At 38.6% G+C, this 17704-nt stretch overlaps 2 protein-coding genes across 2 annotated transcripts; both read right to left on the reverse strand.

The window, feature by feature from the left end:
• Positions 1-3636: 3636 nt before the first annotated feature.
• Positions 3637-6179, reverse strand: LOC127754742 (probable WRKY transcription factor 27). Its single transcript, XM_052280303.1, has 3 exons — positions 5722-6179; positions 5421-5534; positions 3637-4259 (listed from the first exon to the last, which is right to left on the reverse strand). Exons 1-3 carry the CDS (start codon positions 6036-6038, stop codon positions 3716-3718), a joined length of 975 nt encoding a protein of 324 aa, XP_052136263.1. The 5' UTR covers positions 6039-6179; the 3' UTR covers positions 3637-3715.
• Positions 6180-12311: 6132 nt separating this feature from the next.
• Positions 12312-16221, reverse strand: LOC127755015 (uncharacterized). The gene is made up of 3 exons (XM_052280641.1): positions 15771-16221; positions 15178-15457; positions 12312-15084 (listed from the first exon to the last, which is right to left on the reverse strand). The coding sequence occupies exons 2-3, from the start codon at positions 15287-15289 to the stop codon at positions 12599-12601; spliced, it is 2598 nt and encodes an 865-aa protein (XP_052136601.1). The 5' UTR covers positions 15290-15457; positions 15771-16221; the 3' UTR covers positions 12312-12598.
• Between the last annotated feature and the right edge of the window lie 1483 nt (positions 16222-17704).

Below are 17704 nucleotides of genomic sequence, written 5' to 3' on the forward strand. Positions count from 1 at the left end.
CAGGTAGTACGTTCAACACCAAGTTCTAATTAATCACCTGATCTTTTTACGCGGTTCAGTTTTAGACCACTAATTTGTCATGAATCACTACGCAGATTATACTCCAACCGTGTGGTATATATATAGATTGCACCTAAACTATTACTACTATTAATTCTCTACTAGAACTATACTAGCTACTAGTGAATTCTACAGTTGTATATTCAACTCCACTCCACACATTGTACTACATAGTTGTCTATGTAGGATGGGAGTAAGTTTTCAGGATTAATTGGGCTGGTGGTAATTAAAATTTAAGATGAGTACACTGCACTTTTTAAGTTTTAAATGGTAAAGCTTGCGCAGTCTGCCCATCGATATGTTCATGCTGTCATGCCCACTGAATCAAGCTGACGTCACCACAATCTCGTTACCTAGACATGCTGGTATAGTGGTATGCATGGTAAATTAATTCACAGACCATAGGTAGCCCCCTAATTATTTACGGTCCAGTAGCATTTAATTGAGAAACAGTAATTAGGGCCTCAGAACATGTATATCACTTTTAGCGGCTCTATATTTGATCTCACCACTATTTATTTTTCAGCTACCCAAATGTATTTCTTTTTCAGCTTCGGTTGAACAAAAACCGACTAATAGGGGTTTTCCGACCTCCAAACATGCAAACACTCTCACAAGGACAAAAAGGCAAAAAAAAAAAAAAACCTGCGACAGGAGGAGAACACAAGTTAGCATTCTCAAAGTCCGCTAATTAGACTTTCTTTTTGCGTGAGCTAATTAGACTTTAATCTTGAAAAATCAAAAAAATCTGGTACTTGATCGAAAGAAAAGGCATTTCTATACTCCTCTAAAAACCTATAGTGATGGTGATAGTAAATCCGTCACTCCATTATTGCTTTTGTAAATTTTACAAATTGTCCATTGATTTTTTTTTAATATTATCAAATAGTCCAATATTTGATTCAAATAAGTGAATAACAGATAATCAAATAAGCAAACAAGTTATACTGTGATATTTGATATACAAATATATTTTGTTGTGACATATTATGATATTTTATTCTTTTTGTCACAGCAAAGCATTGGCATTTTGCTAGTTATGTTAAGAGAAGGAATTTGATGGTCAAATATATGCAAGTATATATATTACTCTCTAATCAAACCCTAAACAAGGAAGACATTAATCTGACACAAATTAAACATGTACTAACAAGTACTCCCTCCGTTTCATATTATAAGTCGCTTTAACTTTTTTCTAAACCAAACTCATGTAATTTTGACCAAGTTTTTAGAGAAATGTAATAACTCTTATCATATCAAATTAGCTTCATTAAAACTAAATATAAATATATTTTAATAGTATATTTGTTTGATATTAATTTTTATGCTTTTATATAATTTGGTTAATAATAAAAAAATGACTAAGAAAAAATTTAAAACGACTTATGATATGAATAAGTTATGAATAAGAGAGAGTATGTTCTACGTGTACATTTGCTGGGTCAAAGAAGAAGGTATGTGCTGTTCTAAAAAAACAAAAAACAAATAGAAGGTACATGCCAAGAGTTGATTCAACCAGAAGTCAAAGACAACGACAGGTGCAACAATCTTGAATACTTACATGCGCATACCAGTATGTTGGAACAAACAAAATAGGATGTATGTTTGTTCTAAATCAAACCAAATTGTCAGAAGAATAACCTAGCTAGCAGTCTTATTTTTCTTGTGTCCTTTTCTTTTTTAATGGCTGCCTGGCCGGTTGTGTCGTGTAACTTAAAATCTGCTTTCTTCTAATATATTGACATATAATCCTTTTGCATGTTTGCGAAAAAATTGTGACGCGGATATCTATATATTCTAGCTAGCCAGTAGTAATAATTAATTTAGTGTTGGTTGAGGCAATGGTCAATCTTGTTGGGAGGCTAACAGGCTGTTAGACACATAGCTTAGTTTAGCTTAGCTTTGTTTTGTTTCTCTCACCTATCTCTTAGGAGTCGCACTTAGTTTAGCCAGCTTTTTAATTAGTGTCACGTTGTACCCTCCTACCCCCGGCCTTAACCGACTAGCTGTGTTATCGATGTATGTTACTCTTTTTCTAATATATTGACATGTAAAGCTTTTACACGTTAATGAAAAAGAAGTTCTAATTGATTTGAATTAGATATATATGATGTGAATGTTGTTGATGTTTGAAGAAAACCCATAGAGGCACAAACGCAGTAAGTAGATAGATAGATAGGAGTACAATATATGTGAGCTGTGTGTGTACATGTGTAGATCGTGTAGTTCAATTGTTGGACCGCTCAGGGAGGGAACATACGATCGAGAAACTGGCGGGTCCACACGCATATTAATTGATCAGTGGGCCGAGGGCGTACGACTGATGCAATTGATGCATACGTACGGCTAGCTAGCCGACTGTAGAGTACATGAACAAGTGAAATGGTACAAAGATTAAATGTATTCAGTGTAAGATTAAAACTACTACATTTAAATTTGTCTCAAAATATTATTATCTATGGGTATGTTTAGTTTACGCTAAAATTGGAAGTTTGGTTTAAATTGGAACGATATGATGGAAAAGTTGAAAATTTATGTGTGTAGAAAAGTTTTGATGTGATAGAAAAGTTAAATGTGCCTGTATATGGTATTACTGCTTTCATCGTTATAGGATAGTTCACATCCAAGATTTCCATACAGAGGGGACCAGACAATTAATTCTGCTGTGACAAGGAAGCTGCAATAGACAGCAAGGTGACGTAATGGGTGGTGATGTCATGGGCAAAATCGTGCTGCTCGTGTGTGACAGTGACCGCTATATTGACAGGCATGCATAGGCTGTTTGACTTGCAGCTGCTTTTGTTTCGATCGATCTGTACTTCAGCCCGGCCGCATTTAATCCTTCACAATTAGGCCATGTTTAGTTCCCCAAATTCTCAACTTTCCTTCACATCACATCGCATCAAAAAACTTTCCTACATACATAAACTACTAATTTTTTTCTCCAAACTACTAACTTTCTCCTAACTTTTCACTTTTCCACCATCTAAACACAGCCTTAGTTTACTCCGTGTATCTTGATATAGAGTTTTAGTTGGGTTAATGGACTGGCTTCAAAACACAATTACTTGTTAGAGTGCAAATTCATGTGTATATATGAGTTCGCCCATCAATCTATAATGTAGTTGGTTAAGTGGTTTACATCTAAATTAAAATGCCAATCTTCTCTGGGTGGTAGTTTTATGTTCGGTGGTTCAATTTCGTAGGAATAATTAAGTTTTGAATGCTTCAAGAGCTAACTCTTTTTTAGGGTAATTTTTAGAGGGACACACTGGACTCGTTAGTGATGACTGTTGCTTAAAATGAAGGATAGTAATTGTTTTCTTCTCAAGAATTGGATGGAACTTGAGGAAGATGCTGCAGGTTTAGTTTTACCTGTTGAATGCTCTTCGATGTTTACCTTCAATTCTCTTGTTATGTTTGTTAATTAGCTGTTTGAGTCTTAGAGCTCTTTATGATCGAGTGTTGGTGTGAAAATAGTGTAAGGTGTAAGCTTATTTCTAGACACGGTTTGTTCGGGCTGTGTACATCCAAGTTAGATGTAGAGGTCGGATTTCTAATTATTTTCAAAACAAAGAAAAAAGAGTTGGCCCATCATGCAAAATTCATAAGCAACATCTTATACATATAGCAGAGATAGCAGAGAGATGTGCATCTAGAAATTGAGGAAATGGGTGATGCTGGAGTTGGATATATCGATAAGGCCGTCAGTAACAAGGAGCAAATCGTCCATCCAATTCCCTTCCGCCGCGATGTGCATCGGCGACCTGATCGGCCTGCTCAATAATTCTATATCCTCAGCACAAGTACTGTTACCACCATTAGAGCCAGAGGTGGTCGTCGTCGTCGCCGGAGTGTCCCAGCAGCAGTACTCTTCATCGGCGGCGATCATCTGTCGGCATGCGTAGGCGCCGTGCTGACCGCTCCAATTACCAGTCTCGCTACTCGTCATGACCATATTCGACGACGACGACGATGTCGCCGCCGGTGATTCAGCAGCTGCAGGCTGCTGGTGGTTGTTGGTAGTACGGACGGTGGTGTCGAGGATGACTGGAGGCAGGGATGGTTCGATGGACTTGCAAGTATGCTCTGAGATGTAGGCCACCGTGTACCCTGCTGCTCCGCCGCCGCCATTGCGCTGCACCGTCTTCTTGGCGAGGCAGCCCTGGTTTGTGCTGTTGGTGCACCGGTAGTAGCTCCTGCATGCGTCCATCCATCCATGTTACAGTCAGTAATTAGTCGCACATCCGTATATCATTACAAACTTGCAAGCCTAGCTAATTATATGATCTTGCATTTTCACTTCCGTTTTTCAGGTAAATTATATATGTGGATAATTAATTCTAATGGAATCAATCACCTATGATATGTTGTAACATACTCCAACAACGTGTATCACGCCACGATGCGCGCAGTTAATCATTCACCTAGCTAGTAATGGGCTTGTGGGCACTACACGTATTGTACGTCCAATTCACAAAGGTTGCATGCATGTTACGCGTATCCGAGTGAAAGGACTGATCGATTGTCTGCGCATGCCACGTCATAACAAAGGCTATGTTTAGTTCAACAATAAAATTGGAAGTACGAAGAAATTTGAACGATATGACCGAAAAGTTGGAAGTTTAAATTTGAACGATGTGACCGAAAAATTAAAAGTTTATGTGTGTAGAAAAATTCGATGTGACGAAAAAGTTAAAAGTTTAAATAAAAAAGTTGGAATCTAAACATGACCTAAATGAGCTTAATTTCTGATCCCTTGTCTTATTTTGAGATAGAAGATCTCATTTCTTGCATAGGGAGAGTTTGAAGGCTGCAGTTTCTTGATTTTATAACATTGATTCCATCTCAGAGCATGCTTGCAAGTCCATCGAACGGCAAAACAACTAAGTATAACCAACATTTAAAGTAGTACTACTACTATACTCCCTCCATACTTATAAAGGAAGTCGTTTAGGACAATGTTTAAATCAAATCTGGAGAATATAAATCATGAATAACTCTCAAGTTGTTGAATTTGAAAATATAAAAATTATATGAATAGATTTGTCTTGAAAAATACTTTTATAAAAATATACATATATCACTTTTCAATAAATATTTTTATAGAAACAAAAAGTCAAAGTTGTGTTTTGGAGACCGTGTCGCTGTCCTAAACGACTTCCTTTATGAGTACGGAGTGAGTACAATGATGATTAGTAATGACACTAAATTAAGTTGATCACAGACCACACGAAGTAATTTGTCTCAAACATAACATTAGTGATTTCTGACACTGATGTTTTTTTTAGATAATGATTTATGACACTGATGTAGCAGTAGTGACAATAGCATATGTAAATATGGAAATGATATGGTACCTGGGGTACATGGCACCTTCAATTTGCTTCTGACCATACTTCCTCCATTGATACCCATCGAAATCTGGCACCGTCGTTACCATCGTTGATGTCGTCGCCTGCTGCTTCCTCCTTCTGCATATACATAACTAGGTGTAATCAAAATTGCTAAATTGATGATGAACCAAACCGTGCATTATATTGATTATATTTGCTTTCAGAAATAACAAAAAAGAAAGCAGGTGCGGTGTTCAGTGTTCAGTGTTCTTGATCGACACCTAGAAATTAATTAAGATTGATGCATGGATATATTAATTAGTACCTTGTTTTGGTGAAATTAGGAAGAGGCTTGGCATTTGCATCGCCATGATCAGCTATTACGGCCTCCTGATCATCATCTGCCTGCAGAAGCAGCTTGACATTATCATTGTCGCGGTTGACTCTCTTCCTCCCCCGCCGCCGTCCTCCACCGGACACCGTCGTCGTCGTTGTCAGCCCTGGCGGCAAGCAGCACTCGCCGTCGCCGGCGAGCGCCGTAGTAGAGTGGCTCGCAGGGGTGGTCGGAGTGGGAGACGGAGAAGGGAAGAGGAGGTGACGCAGCTCAGCCACGAGCTCCCTTTCCCTCCCCACCATCATCATGCACTAGGCCTCCTCCATCGATCGATCGCTGCCGCTGCGTCGTCGTGTCGTCGTTGGATAATTAATGGAGATCGATCGGATCGAATAATTTCTGTAGCTGTAGCTGGTTGATTTGCTTTGGCTAGATATATTTTGGTTGGATTTCTAGCTAGCTAGTGTTGGGTTTGGTGCTTGTGGTATATATACTGCATCTGAGTGGGAGTGGTACTGTAGCTGTCGTCGTTCCTCACGTGGCTGCAGGCAGGCAGCTGCATATTCATGCTAGCTATAGCTAATAAGCTAACTTCTCCATCACATATATCTTTTCGAGGGAATCCCTTATATGCCACTGAAAATTGGTCTGATCCCTTATATATCACTGAAAATTGGCTCTTCCCTTCTATGCTATTGATCTAAATTTGCACATTCTCTCATGCCACTCCCGCCAGTTGACCGTGTGTTGACCATTAATTCTTAAGGAAAAAAGACGTATTTACCCTTATTAGTATAGGGCATGCCTAACAACTCAGAGAGGGCAAATATGTCTTTTTTACTTGAGAGTTAACGGTCAAAACACGGTCAACTGACGGTAGTGACATAAGAGGGTGTGCAAATTTGGACCAATGGCATATAAAGGAAGAGCCAATTTTCAGTGGCATATAAGAGATCAGACCAATTTTCAGTGGTATATAAGGCATATAAGGTATTATCGCTATTCTTTTCTCTCCTCCTTTTCTGCGAGGGAACTGCACAATGGAAGGCATGTATGCATGCCCACTGCTCACATGATATTTCGTCACGCCGATAATAACTGCTTATATTCAAAACTCGAAGTCACATTTCACCTATAACTGATTATAAACGGTACTCCACACTTAGCTTATTAGTAATAAAAAAAATATGAGTAAAAGTTTCACACACACGCGCGCGCGCGCGCCCACACACACACACACACAACACACACACACACACACACACACACACACACACACACACACACACATATATATATATATATATATATATATATATATATATATATATATATACTTACTAACATGAAAAAAGTAATGTTGAAAAATAAATTGCGATGAAAAAAACATCAAAATCAAGTTTTAAATTCTAACTGTGGCTGATAAGCTAAATAGGAAACAATGTATAGTTGTCGAACACCAATAACTTTTTGTGAATAGAAGTTGTATGTATGATCTGCCCTGAACATGTAACATGCAAATATCATATAATTGTATAATTGTAAGTATATATAATTAAGAAACTGTTGGGTTTAGTTCCACATCGGTAATTGATGATGGGGGAGCACGATTTAAAAGGTAAGGGCGGTCCTCACCCATCAGATTAGTCTTTTGGGTTGTGTAGGCCCAAAACCTAAAGTTATAGCTCCGGTTGAGTCTGTGGTAGAGCAGGCCCAATGTGACCTGGGTGGCTCACGGTTGGTGGCCCGGGCTGCGCACTCTAACAGAAACTGCTAATAGTACTCCCTCCATGCCATATTTATAAGATATTTTAATTTTACTTTATAGTAGCGACATTTATAACGCCAAATAAGTTTGTTGAGTGTTGTGTTTGGCTGTCCTTTTGTGCCATGGTTGTTTAGGCTAGTTGGAGAGTTTGTTGTAATTGTGGTTTTCGCTTAGTTTTTCTATTTAATTGTACGCTGTAAGGTTTGGTTCCGTTTTCTTCTTTAAATAGGATACAATTTTCTTTATGTAAAACATTGGTAACGACTTAACCGTTCGAAAATACGTACATGATCAACAATTAACATACATGATCTTTCAGAAAACAATTAGTATCCAAGAAGACTAATTAAAGTCTCTCTTTCAGTGAGTGCAGGGAGTAATAAGCAAGCAAGCTAGTCTTGGGTCTTTGGAGTCAACTAACAAGTCGTTCTTACAGGTACCAGCTCCTACATTATGGCGGATAACAGATGGACAGACAGGTGTGCACAAGCATGCCATTGTCGTCTGCCAATTGGCCGTCAATGTAGAGCCCGGTCAAGACTTCCGTCCATACTACACACCGTCCACAGACCATACTACACACCTTATATGGTCTTGTGATATTAAAAAGACCATTTAATGCTGGTGTACCTAATTATACTAATAAATAGTACAATCAAATAGAAAATCCACCTCTAATATTATAGTTGTAAATTGATCGGTAAAAAAAATTGTCATATCTCATTTTATTATAAAAATTGTTATATCTCTAATTTTGTCTGGTCATATACTTACTAATTAATAGATAACATGTATCTCTATGACATATGGGTATCACATATCAGTGACAGTAGGGTGTTCATGAAGCTGTAGTTTTAAGATAATTTTTTCTGCTATCATTGTAGCAAACTGAAACAAACATTGTAGCAAGTTGATAGTTTAATCATTATATTTAAAACGCGAATATTAGGGAATGACCTAAATGTAGTGATTAGAGAAATGCTTAGGGGTCTTCTGGCTAGCTCCACAAAGTGGTGGGCTAGACGACCTGGGTTCGAAGCCTCACCCCTTCTAAATATTTTTTTAGAGAATCACTACATTTACAGTTCTCTAAAATTTACTCTATAAAAATCCAAATATAGGTGATTCATATTCCTTTTTTCACCCCTTCTAAATATTTTTTTAGAGAACCGTAAAAAAAATAAATCACTACATTTACAGTTCTCTAAAATTTACTCTATAAAAATCCAAATATAGGTGATTCATATTCCTTTTTTCTTTGTGTGTACTGAATCTGTGGCTGATTTGTTACTGTGTGCGTGCATATGTGTCAATGCCAAGATGTCATCACAAGGATATGTAACTAATCTTTAAGGCATTTTTTATGGGAAAATCATAAGAATTGTAGAGGGTTTTTTTTCCCTATATAACCCTTTAAATTAAAGAAATGGACACTATGAAATCCTATGAAATTCTTATAAAATACTTCGCTCCATTCAAATTTTAGAGGAAATTTAGCATGATGCTCTCATAAAAAATTGCCATATAACAATTTTAACCACATGGAAAGTTTAGTTTAAATCTTTATCTCTCCTCAAATTACTGTGCTTTTTTCTACAGTCCAATTAAATGGTCACTCTTATATTTTTTATATACTTTTTTCAATCTTCCTATTTATACTTGTATCCGTATCAAAATTCTACTCTGTTTTCTTAATCATGTGTTTCAAACGGACAAAAAATGTATCCGATAGATATTTGGGATGACACTGTATGGTTAGTAATTAAGGAAGACAATACTAGAAGATTCTGAAAATAATTTATGAAGAATAGTATGTTATGTGATATTCATGGTCAGCTAACCGGTCTATATCACTCTCTATCGGTCAAACAATGTGATTCACACGTACTATGTAGGTTTAGATTGACATGTACTCAGGTGAGGACCAGGAGAAAGTAAATCAATCAATCCCATCCCCTGTGTGTGTGACGCTAGCTCTACATGGTTATTTGGACCGTAAGAATTTTACTGCATTTTTATAGAAGTTGGTTTAGTTTTTTGAGATATTACTCAAAGATCCTTTGTTACATAGGAGTCCTACGAATGCAGGATGTGTGCATCTAGAACATATTGTAACTTCATTCAGGCCAATCCGTATCGATGAATAGCGATTGAAAGCAATGAATTCCACATTATATATTCCAAAGCTTCTTCACACATGAATACATGATAATGTCTTTTTTATGTCTTTTTTATTCTTTAAAAAATAGGGGAGAGATTGGGTGCTTTTTAAAACGAATAACAGGTCCATGTACAAGATAAAGTTTGGTTACCCGTTTTAATAACAAAATAACCAGATATCGCAAATATCGCAAACTCAACGAGCTAGATTTAACAAGTGACAAAACCCAACTAGGTCCAAAAAAAACTAAGGGCTACTTTGAAATAGAGGCATTTCACCGAAATTTTAGAGAAAATGAATTGTGTACCATAAATATCCTATAAAATTCATGCTTTCCGAAGGAATAGTAGCACGCCAAGTGAACCAACACAGCAGTACACCACACAGGAGACACTGCCCAAGTGTGGCAATGGGCAAGGCAACCGTTGGATTCTAGCCTTGTCAACTTGTTATGGAAAAGGTCTATGTTTCGTCCCTCAACTATAACCAGAGTTTAATTCACATTCCTCAATAATAAAATCAGACATTTGACTCACTGAGCGGATTGGACATTAGTTTTGTCCTACGTAGTAATTTAGTCCGAAAAAATAATTGCATACATGGCACTTATGTGGTACTACCATCAGGCTTGCAGCCGGCTGAGCATGGAAGACCAACATGCTATGAGCACAAGTTGTTGCAGCTGCAGCCTTGGTGACTTGGATGCTCCCTCTCCGACTATCCAGAGGAGCTAGGGACAATATGGAGTCGGCAATGGAGATGGCTTATGGCTATGGCAGAGTAGCCGACACCGGTAAGGCATAGCATCATGTGGGTGGACAACGACAGTCTCCATGGACAGCACAGAGGAGGGACCACCGATCTAGAGACAGAGAGGCCCACCCCTCTCCATCTCTCTCCTGGAGGAGAGATAGAGAGAGAGAAAGGGTCGTGACGTTCATGCATGAAGAGGACGACGACGAGATACCCCATGCGCTTGAACGAGAGGGACTCCATCAATAACTCCCGCCTGATTGTACTGAATAGGAGGTGCACGAGGTGGGAGTACAGCCCGGTGCCTGCGATGGCGACTGGGTTGGGTTTCTATGGTCCTACCCTCCTTTAGTCGACATCCACTTCGGGCTTGCCACCTTGTCAACCTAACTCCTCCTTAGATCTGTAGCACCTCCCGCATTGCCGTGCTTGATTGAGGAAGAGGCCATAGGTCAGGGTGGAGCCAGAAGCGTCGCAACCACTTACGAACATTTTCTCTTGCCCGACAGGAGGAGGTGGTGGCCACTACTCTACCTGTCCATGGGAAGGGACTAGGGAGGCATCAATAGGAGGAGGAGAAGCCCTAGCCACGCGAGAGAGATGGAGAGAAGTAGGCTAAGATGGGAGGGAGGAGGAGCAGCACATGCTGCCACTCCCATGCTACCTTCGAGCTCCTTCGTATTCGCCGCCAAGAAAGAGATCAAGTAGGTCCGTAGGAGAGAGAGACAGAAGAGAGAGAGGAGGAGGTGGAGGAATAACATGAGTTGGTCACTTACATGTGGGTCTCATTATTTGTTTTTATTTTTTCTTGATAGTAGTATCACGTATGTGCCACGTATTCATTTTATTTTTATTTTTTTCTCTGATTGAATTGCCATGTAGGCCAAAACCGCTTAGTGGATCAAATTGAACCGGTTTTGATAGTTGAATGAGACAATATATCTGGTTTTGTGATTGAGGATGTGAATCGAACTCGCTAAGTTGAGGGACGTAAATGGACTTTATCCGCTAGTTATTGATTTTATGCAATCTAAATCAGCTGACCCAAACATTTCTGGGCTCATAATTCAGCCTCTTCTTCCTTTCCCCTCGGCCTCTGCTGAAGTTCTAATCTATGGGCATGCATCTTTCTCATTGGCACGTTCGCTATGTATGAGACTAAGGCCCTGTTTGAATTGGAGGGACTAATAAAAATTTAGTTCAAACAGCCCCTAATTGGGCCTGATCTGCTTTAAGGAATTTCATCCCCAGCTTATCTCGGCCCACTAGACTAGACACTTGCGCAACCTAAATCATTACTGGGACGCCCACATATCAGCACTATAGTACAGCCAATTATATTTCCCTGAAAATAATGCTGATTGATTGTTTCTTGAGCACTAATAGCAAAACCTTTTTATAGGATGAGAAATTTTGTACAGAAAATTTAAACCAAAACTTGGAAGCCTAATTTTCCGTCGATCATCCGCTCTCGCCGCTGCACCGGCAATGGAATTAGGCAGCTAAACTAAGTGTAAGAGAGGCGAGACAAACATTTCCCAGCAAAGTATATGTTACCAGTATGCAATGCCGACGGAAACCACCAGGAATGCCTGACTGTTTTGCTGTCAACAGCATGCCTAACCCGGCACAATCACATAGAAAAATCTGGTCCAGTATGTAGCATCCATCTCCATTTTACAAAATTACAATGATGAGCGACAGCAAAAGATGCATCTCATAGTCTCATGCTGTCATGCAAAGACAAACCACATGGTCCGTTACACCTAACAAATAATGGTTACATTCAGAGTTGTTGTCTTCTTGTGCTGTCCAACTTACTCACACAAAACATCATAAGCACTCATTGTGCCGCTCTATTTGGTGTGTGCAAATGCCTCCAATGTATACAAAATTACAAAGTAAAGAAACACCATGTATTAACAAACATCTGGCATGAATAACTGTTATACAATTTTATCCCACCAAATATATACACAACTTTACAACAAGAATAACGAATTACTGTACCTTGATTGAAGAAGGGCTAACCAAAAACTTCAGAATTAAAATCCCAAAATCTTCTGAAAGACAAAAAATATATAATAACTTGCAGTTGCAGGCAAGGTGTCCATTTCTTGTACATAATCACAAAATTGCTGATCATTCCTATCCTGCTTGGTAGGAATCAAGGCTACAGAAGTATCTTACAAATTCTTTCTTCTGGATACTCTGTTTGATACTGGCACCATGGATTCAAAACTGTCATATCCATCCTCAAACGCTCTGCTGCGCCGTAACAACTGGCTTGCTGAATCATACCCCATGAGCCGATGAAGTGCCGAGTCTGACACCTTTTTTCCACTTCCTGATGCAGCAACAGCTGCTCTAGTTCTACCAGAGAAGCTTCTTGAGATTGAAGCTCCACATTCTTCACTTATGCTCACAGGATCCCCTCGTGAGCATTCAGCAGAAAAAGAATAGCCACCCTCCATTCCAACAACACTATTGTGGACAGGCTTGTTTGGTTTTCGATTTACTTCCTTATTACTGAGCTTTGCATCTTCACTATTTGTAGCAGGAAATGATAACATAAGGGCCTTGGAGCACCGACCGCACTGGAACTTAGCGATCTTCTTTTTCGATACATAGATGTCTGATGGCACTTGAACCAAATTGAAACAGCCATTGCAGATGGTAAATGGGGAAGCACCAGACAGAGACCGCAGAATGCTTTTCCTCACTGCACGTTTCTGCTCCTTGTAGCTTGAGCGAAGTGATTCGTGTTCAAGAACCATACTTCCCGCATATGAGGACTGATAATATGAATTAAACTCCCATGCACTGCAGTTATATGGGATATGGGGTTGCCCATGTCCACAATGATAGTGCGAATGAGTTGGGGAGAACGGATCTGGTGGTGGGTACCTTGGTGGATTTCCTTGATCATAATAGGAATCGATAATATCAGAATCCAGGATAGAATCACCATCAAAACCACAAGGATGTTGTTCAAGGTGTCTGTAGCTAATCTGTTCCTGAAGGACTCCAGGGCCTTTGTTCTTGTACCTATTTTCCAAACCTTTCTGGCTAGAAAGCCTATTTAACTGATCTCTTAGATCATCCATCTTCCTCAGGCGCTCAAGTCGATCAATTTTCTTGAATCTGTTTGATCTATTATGTTCCAGGTCACCATGACTTGGAGAGCCACTTGAAAGAGAACTTGAGGTTCCATCCATTTGAGACTCGATAAAATTTTGGATTGATCGAAAGTCTACAGAATCAAGTGACAATCCTTGACAGAGTTCTCTACCTCTATGTATGTTAGATTTTTCTTCTTTTCTCCCATCACAGCTAGGTGGTAATATGGCACAAAATTTATCGTTTGACAAATTTGAAAGAACAGCAGCAATTCCACTGTTTGCTTCAGCATGGTTAGCCATGTTGGTTTCTTCTAGATGCCCCTCATCCTTTTCTCCCATGTTAACAGCAACCAGCTCACATTGTTGGAAACTTTGTCCAGATTTGAGAAGCCCGTCATCCGATGGCAATACTCTTTCTTCATATGAATTAGCACCACCTGCATCCAAAGTGTCCTCACCACCCTTATCCAAAATGAGGTTTTCCTTATCATCCTCATTCAAAATGTGGTTTTCTTTACCATCCTCATCCAAAATGTGGTTTTGTTTACCATCCACGTCCAAAATGTGACTTTCTTTACCATCCACGTCCAAAATGTGACTTTCTTTACCATCCTCCTCCAAAATGTGATTTTCTTTACTGACCTCATCCAAAGTAGGCTCTTCTATGTCATTGAGGGAGACCATAATATTTTGGTCTAGTGGTTCTTCAGCATCACTGAAAGACATCTCTAATTCTTCAATCAACCGGCCATGAGGATCAGTTCGAGGGCCTTCATTCATTTTGCTCCCCAATGAAAATCTGCAGCTGCCCATTTGAGAACGTAAAGCATCATTAAGTTCACTGTTTTCTGCTATATCGACAAACTCTTCTTCGTCATCACTGAGTGAAAGAGACCTCACCAATTCTTCAATCAGATCTTCATGTGATTCAACATTAAAACCTTCATATGGCTGAACCCTTTCTTTTGCGCCAACAGAAATGTTATCAGGTTGGCAAATCGCAACTATCTCTTGTGAGTCCAGATTAGCATCGCTAAGTGCACACTTCCCCTCAGCTGCACTCTGTACTTCTGTAAAATTATTATCAGAACCAGCTCCATCCATGTGGACCATGCTTTGGGTGGTAGCAACTTCATTGCTGATGCTCCCATCATCCGTAAAGGAACCTTTTTCATTTCCATCGGTTTCAACATTCTCTACTTTCCTCACTGAATCAAGAGTTGAATTAGACACAGTCACTTTATCTTCATCATTTATGCCTTCAGTCCTCACATCATGATTGCTGGCATCCCCATCAAGTAAGGAACACTCGATGTTAACATGCTCACTGGAGTCGATGCTATTGCTAGAAGACATAGTTTTTTCCTCGCTAGCAAAGGTAATCTTCTCCTGCAGCACACCAGGTTGTGCATCGGAGGATGGTGGAATTTTCTGCCCATCTGTACAGATCAATTTGTTGTTTTGAGAACCCCCAGTTGAATTATTTGAAAATTCATTGTGTTCACCAGATTCTGCATTAGCATTCACTGCTGGCGCAACTCGATTTTTGGCTGCACAACAGATGCAAGTAGTCATCAATACTGTACATGAGAAACAGAAATATATGTAAGGAGGAAACTGAAGGAAGATTAAATGATTGTTACCTCTAAGAATAGTACCACAGCCACCACATTGGTAGACAGCAATGGTTGGATACTCCACAAGAAGCTGGAGGCATCCTGGGCATCTGACGAAGCGAAGCTTAGGAGCTTCCATGGAAATGGTGTTTCTTGAGCAGCTGGTCAAATATAGAAACTAGATGCACTTGGGTAAAATGGCACCCGTGTCATTCATGAGTTACTGATCCATTTCCTGGCAGCTTGCTCCAATGATTGGATTAAAGGAACTCCATGGTCGTGTTTCTTACATGCTAGGCGCAGCAATCTACATAAGCAGAAAGATAAATTATTAAGTGGATCAAATGAGGAACACCACAGCAGTAGCATATGGTCTAGATTTTTTTAAAAAAAAAATATTTGGGGGATCAATTAGTCCACAGAAACTAATCTAGATAAAGTTGACGGATCAATAATGATTGTCAACGGAGGCCAGAAATCACCAAGCATTTTGCAACCGCTAAGATAGGCAATACATGGATTAATTAAGTTGATGGAACAGTTGGAGATCTAGAGGAAGTGTTATTTGAGGTTCAGGGGGAATGAAAGAAGATGCGAGAAAGAAGGGGGAAAAATCGCACCTTTCTTGCGCAGATCCTCCGGAACTGGTCATTCAAGACTGGATCATCCTTTGCCTCCTTCTGTTGGGCGGGCGAGTCCTCAAAGAAAGAGGCAAGAACCGACAGTGGCAAGGTGAGGAAAAGAAGTGGATTTTCGTGGGGGCGGGGCGCACAGGGAAGGGAAGCAAAGCAGAGCAGGAGGAGTCTAGGAGGGAGGAAGAAAAGAGAAGGTTAATATACCAGGGGCCATTAATGGGCAGGCCAAAGGTAGGAGAAACGAGGAGCAGCCAGCCCAGCCAGCCAGTGTGGTAGTATACTAGTATTGGAGAGGAGAGGAGGACCAATTGATCTGCTGCTTGTTCTTCTTCGTTCTTCTTTGTGTGGGGAATGCAAAGGAAAGAGAGAGCTCTCTCTCTCTCTCTCTCTCTCTCTCTCTTGCTCAACTGTAGATGGATTTGGACTTACTAAAAAAGATGATTAGTAGCCCAGGCGTGGGCGTTAGTTAGAAGTAAGTAACCTGTGCACTGTGGCCGTGGGTATCAGGCACCAGTCAAACATGAGAAACAAGAAGAAAACTCTCATGGTTTCGTTTGTTCGGTTGGAAAAGATCTCAACTTTCCAACGTTGGCTGGCTGGCGAAAAGCGATAGACAGGTTCGTGATGCCTTGCCTTGTTGATTCAGGCAGTCAAGCTCAATTCCATTGGTGGATATGACAACCACTTTTTTTTTTATCGGCTATTTCTAGATTTCAAGTCTAGATACATGGCTCTGCACAAAAAATAAAAATCTAGATGTGGATCAATTTTAGCAAAAGAAAAAGTATTATTACTCTCTCCGTTTTTAATATACGATATAGTTAACTTTTTAAGATATATTTTACCATTCGTCTTATATGTAATTATCATTTATTTTGTTCTGACTTGATTAATCATTATAGTTTTTTTAAACATGAATCTATTATATTATTAAAACAGCCTTGAAAGGAGGTACCACGTTCGCTGTGGGGGCTAGAAATTTCCACATTAATCGAAGAAAAAAAAAGAAAAAGAAGAGTCCAAGTAGAAGTCCAATTTAAAAATAGCTGAAATTCGGAATTAAAAATAAGAAATATTAAAAGAAGAGTCCATATAAAAACCTAATACGAGATTAATTAAAATTCGGAATAAAAATAAAAATAAATCCGAAATTAGAAATGGAAAGGAGAGCCCAAGTAGAAATACAATTTAAAAATAGCTGAAATTCGGAATTAAAAATAAGCAATATTGAAAGAAGTTTCCATATAAGAACTCAATACAAGATTAACTAAAATTCAAAATAAAAATAAAATAAAATCCAAAATTAGAAAAGGAAAGGAGAGTTCAAGTAGGAATACAATTTAAAAATAGCTGAAATTCGGAATTAAAAATAAGGAATATTAAAAGAAGAGTCCATATAAGAACCCAATACGAGATTAATTAAAATTCAGAATAAAAATAAAAATAAATTCAAAATTAGCAAAAGAAAATAAAAAAGAGTTCAAGTAGAAATACAATTTAAAATTAGCTGAAATTCGGAATTAAAAATAAACAATATTGAAAGAAGAATCCGTATAAGAACCCAATACGAGATTAATTAAAATTTCAAATAAAAAATAAAATAATATCCAAAATTAGAAAAATTAAAAGAGAGTTTAAGTAGGAATACAATTTTGAAACAACTGAAATTAAAAATAAAAAAATAAAAACATTTAAAGAACACAACACGGTATTAACTAATTTTTTTAAAAAAATAAGTTCTGAAATTAGAAAAGGAAAAATAAGATTTAAATTAGAAATACAATTTATAAATAACTAAAATTTGTGATAAAAATAAAGACTATTGAAAGAAAAAACCATCTAAAACACACGACGAGATAAATTAAGTAACAGGCATATAAAGGAGTAGAGTGATGGCGGTTGATACGCCATATAAAAAA

The sequence above is a fragment of the Oryza glaberrima genome, chromosome 11, assembly GCF_000147395.1.
Source record: "Oryza glaberrima chromosome 11, OglaRS2, whole genome shotgun sequence".
NCBI lineage: Eukaryota > Viridiplantae > Streptophyta > Magnoliopsida > Poales > Poaceae > Oryza > Oryza glaberrima.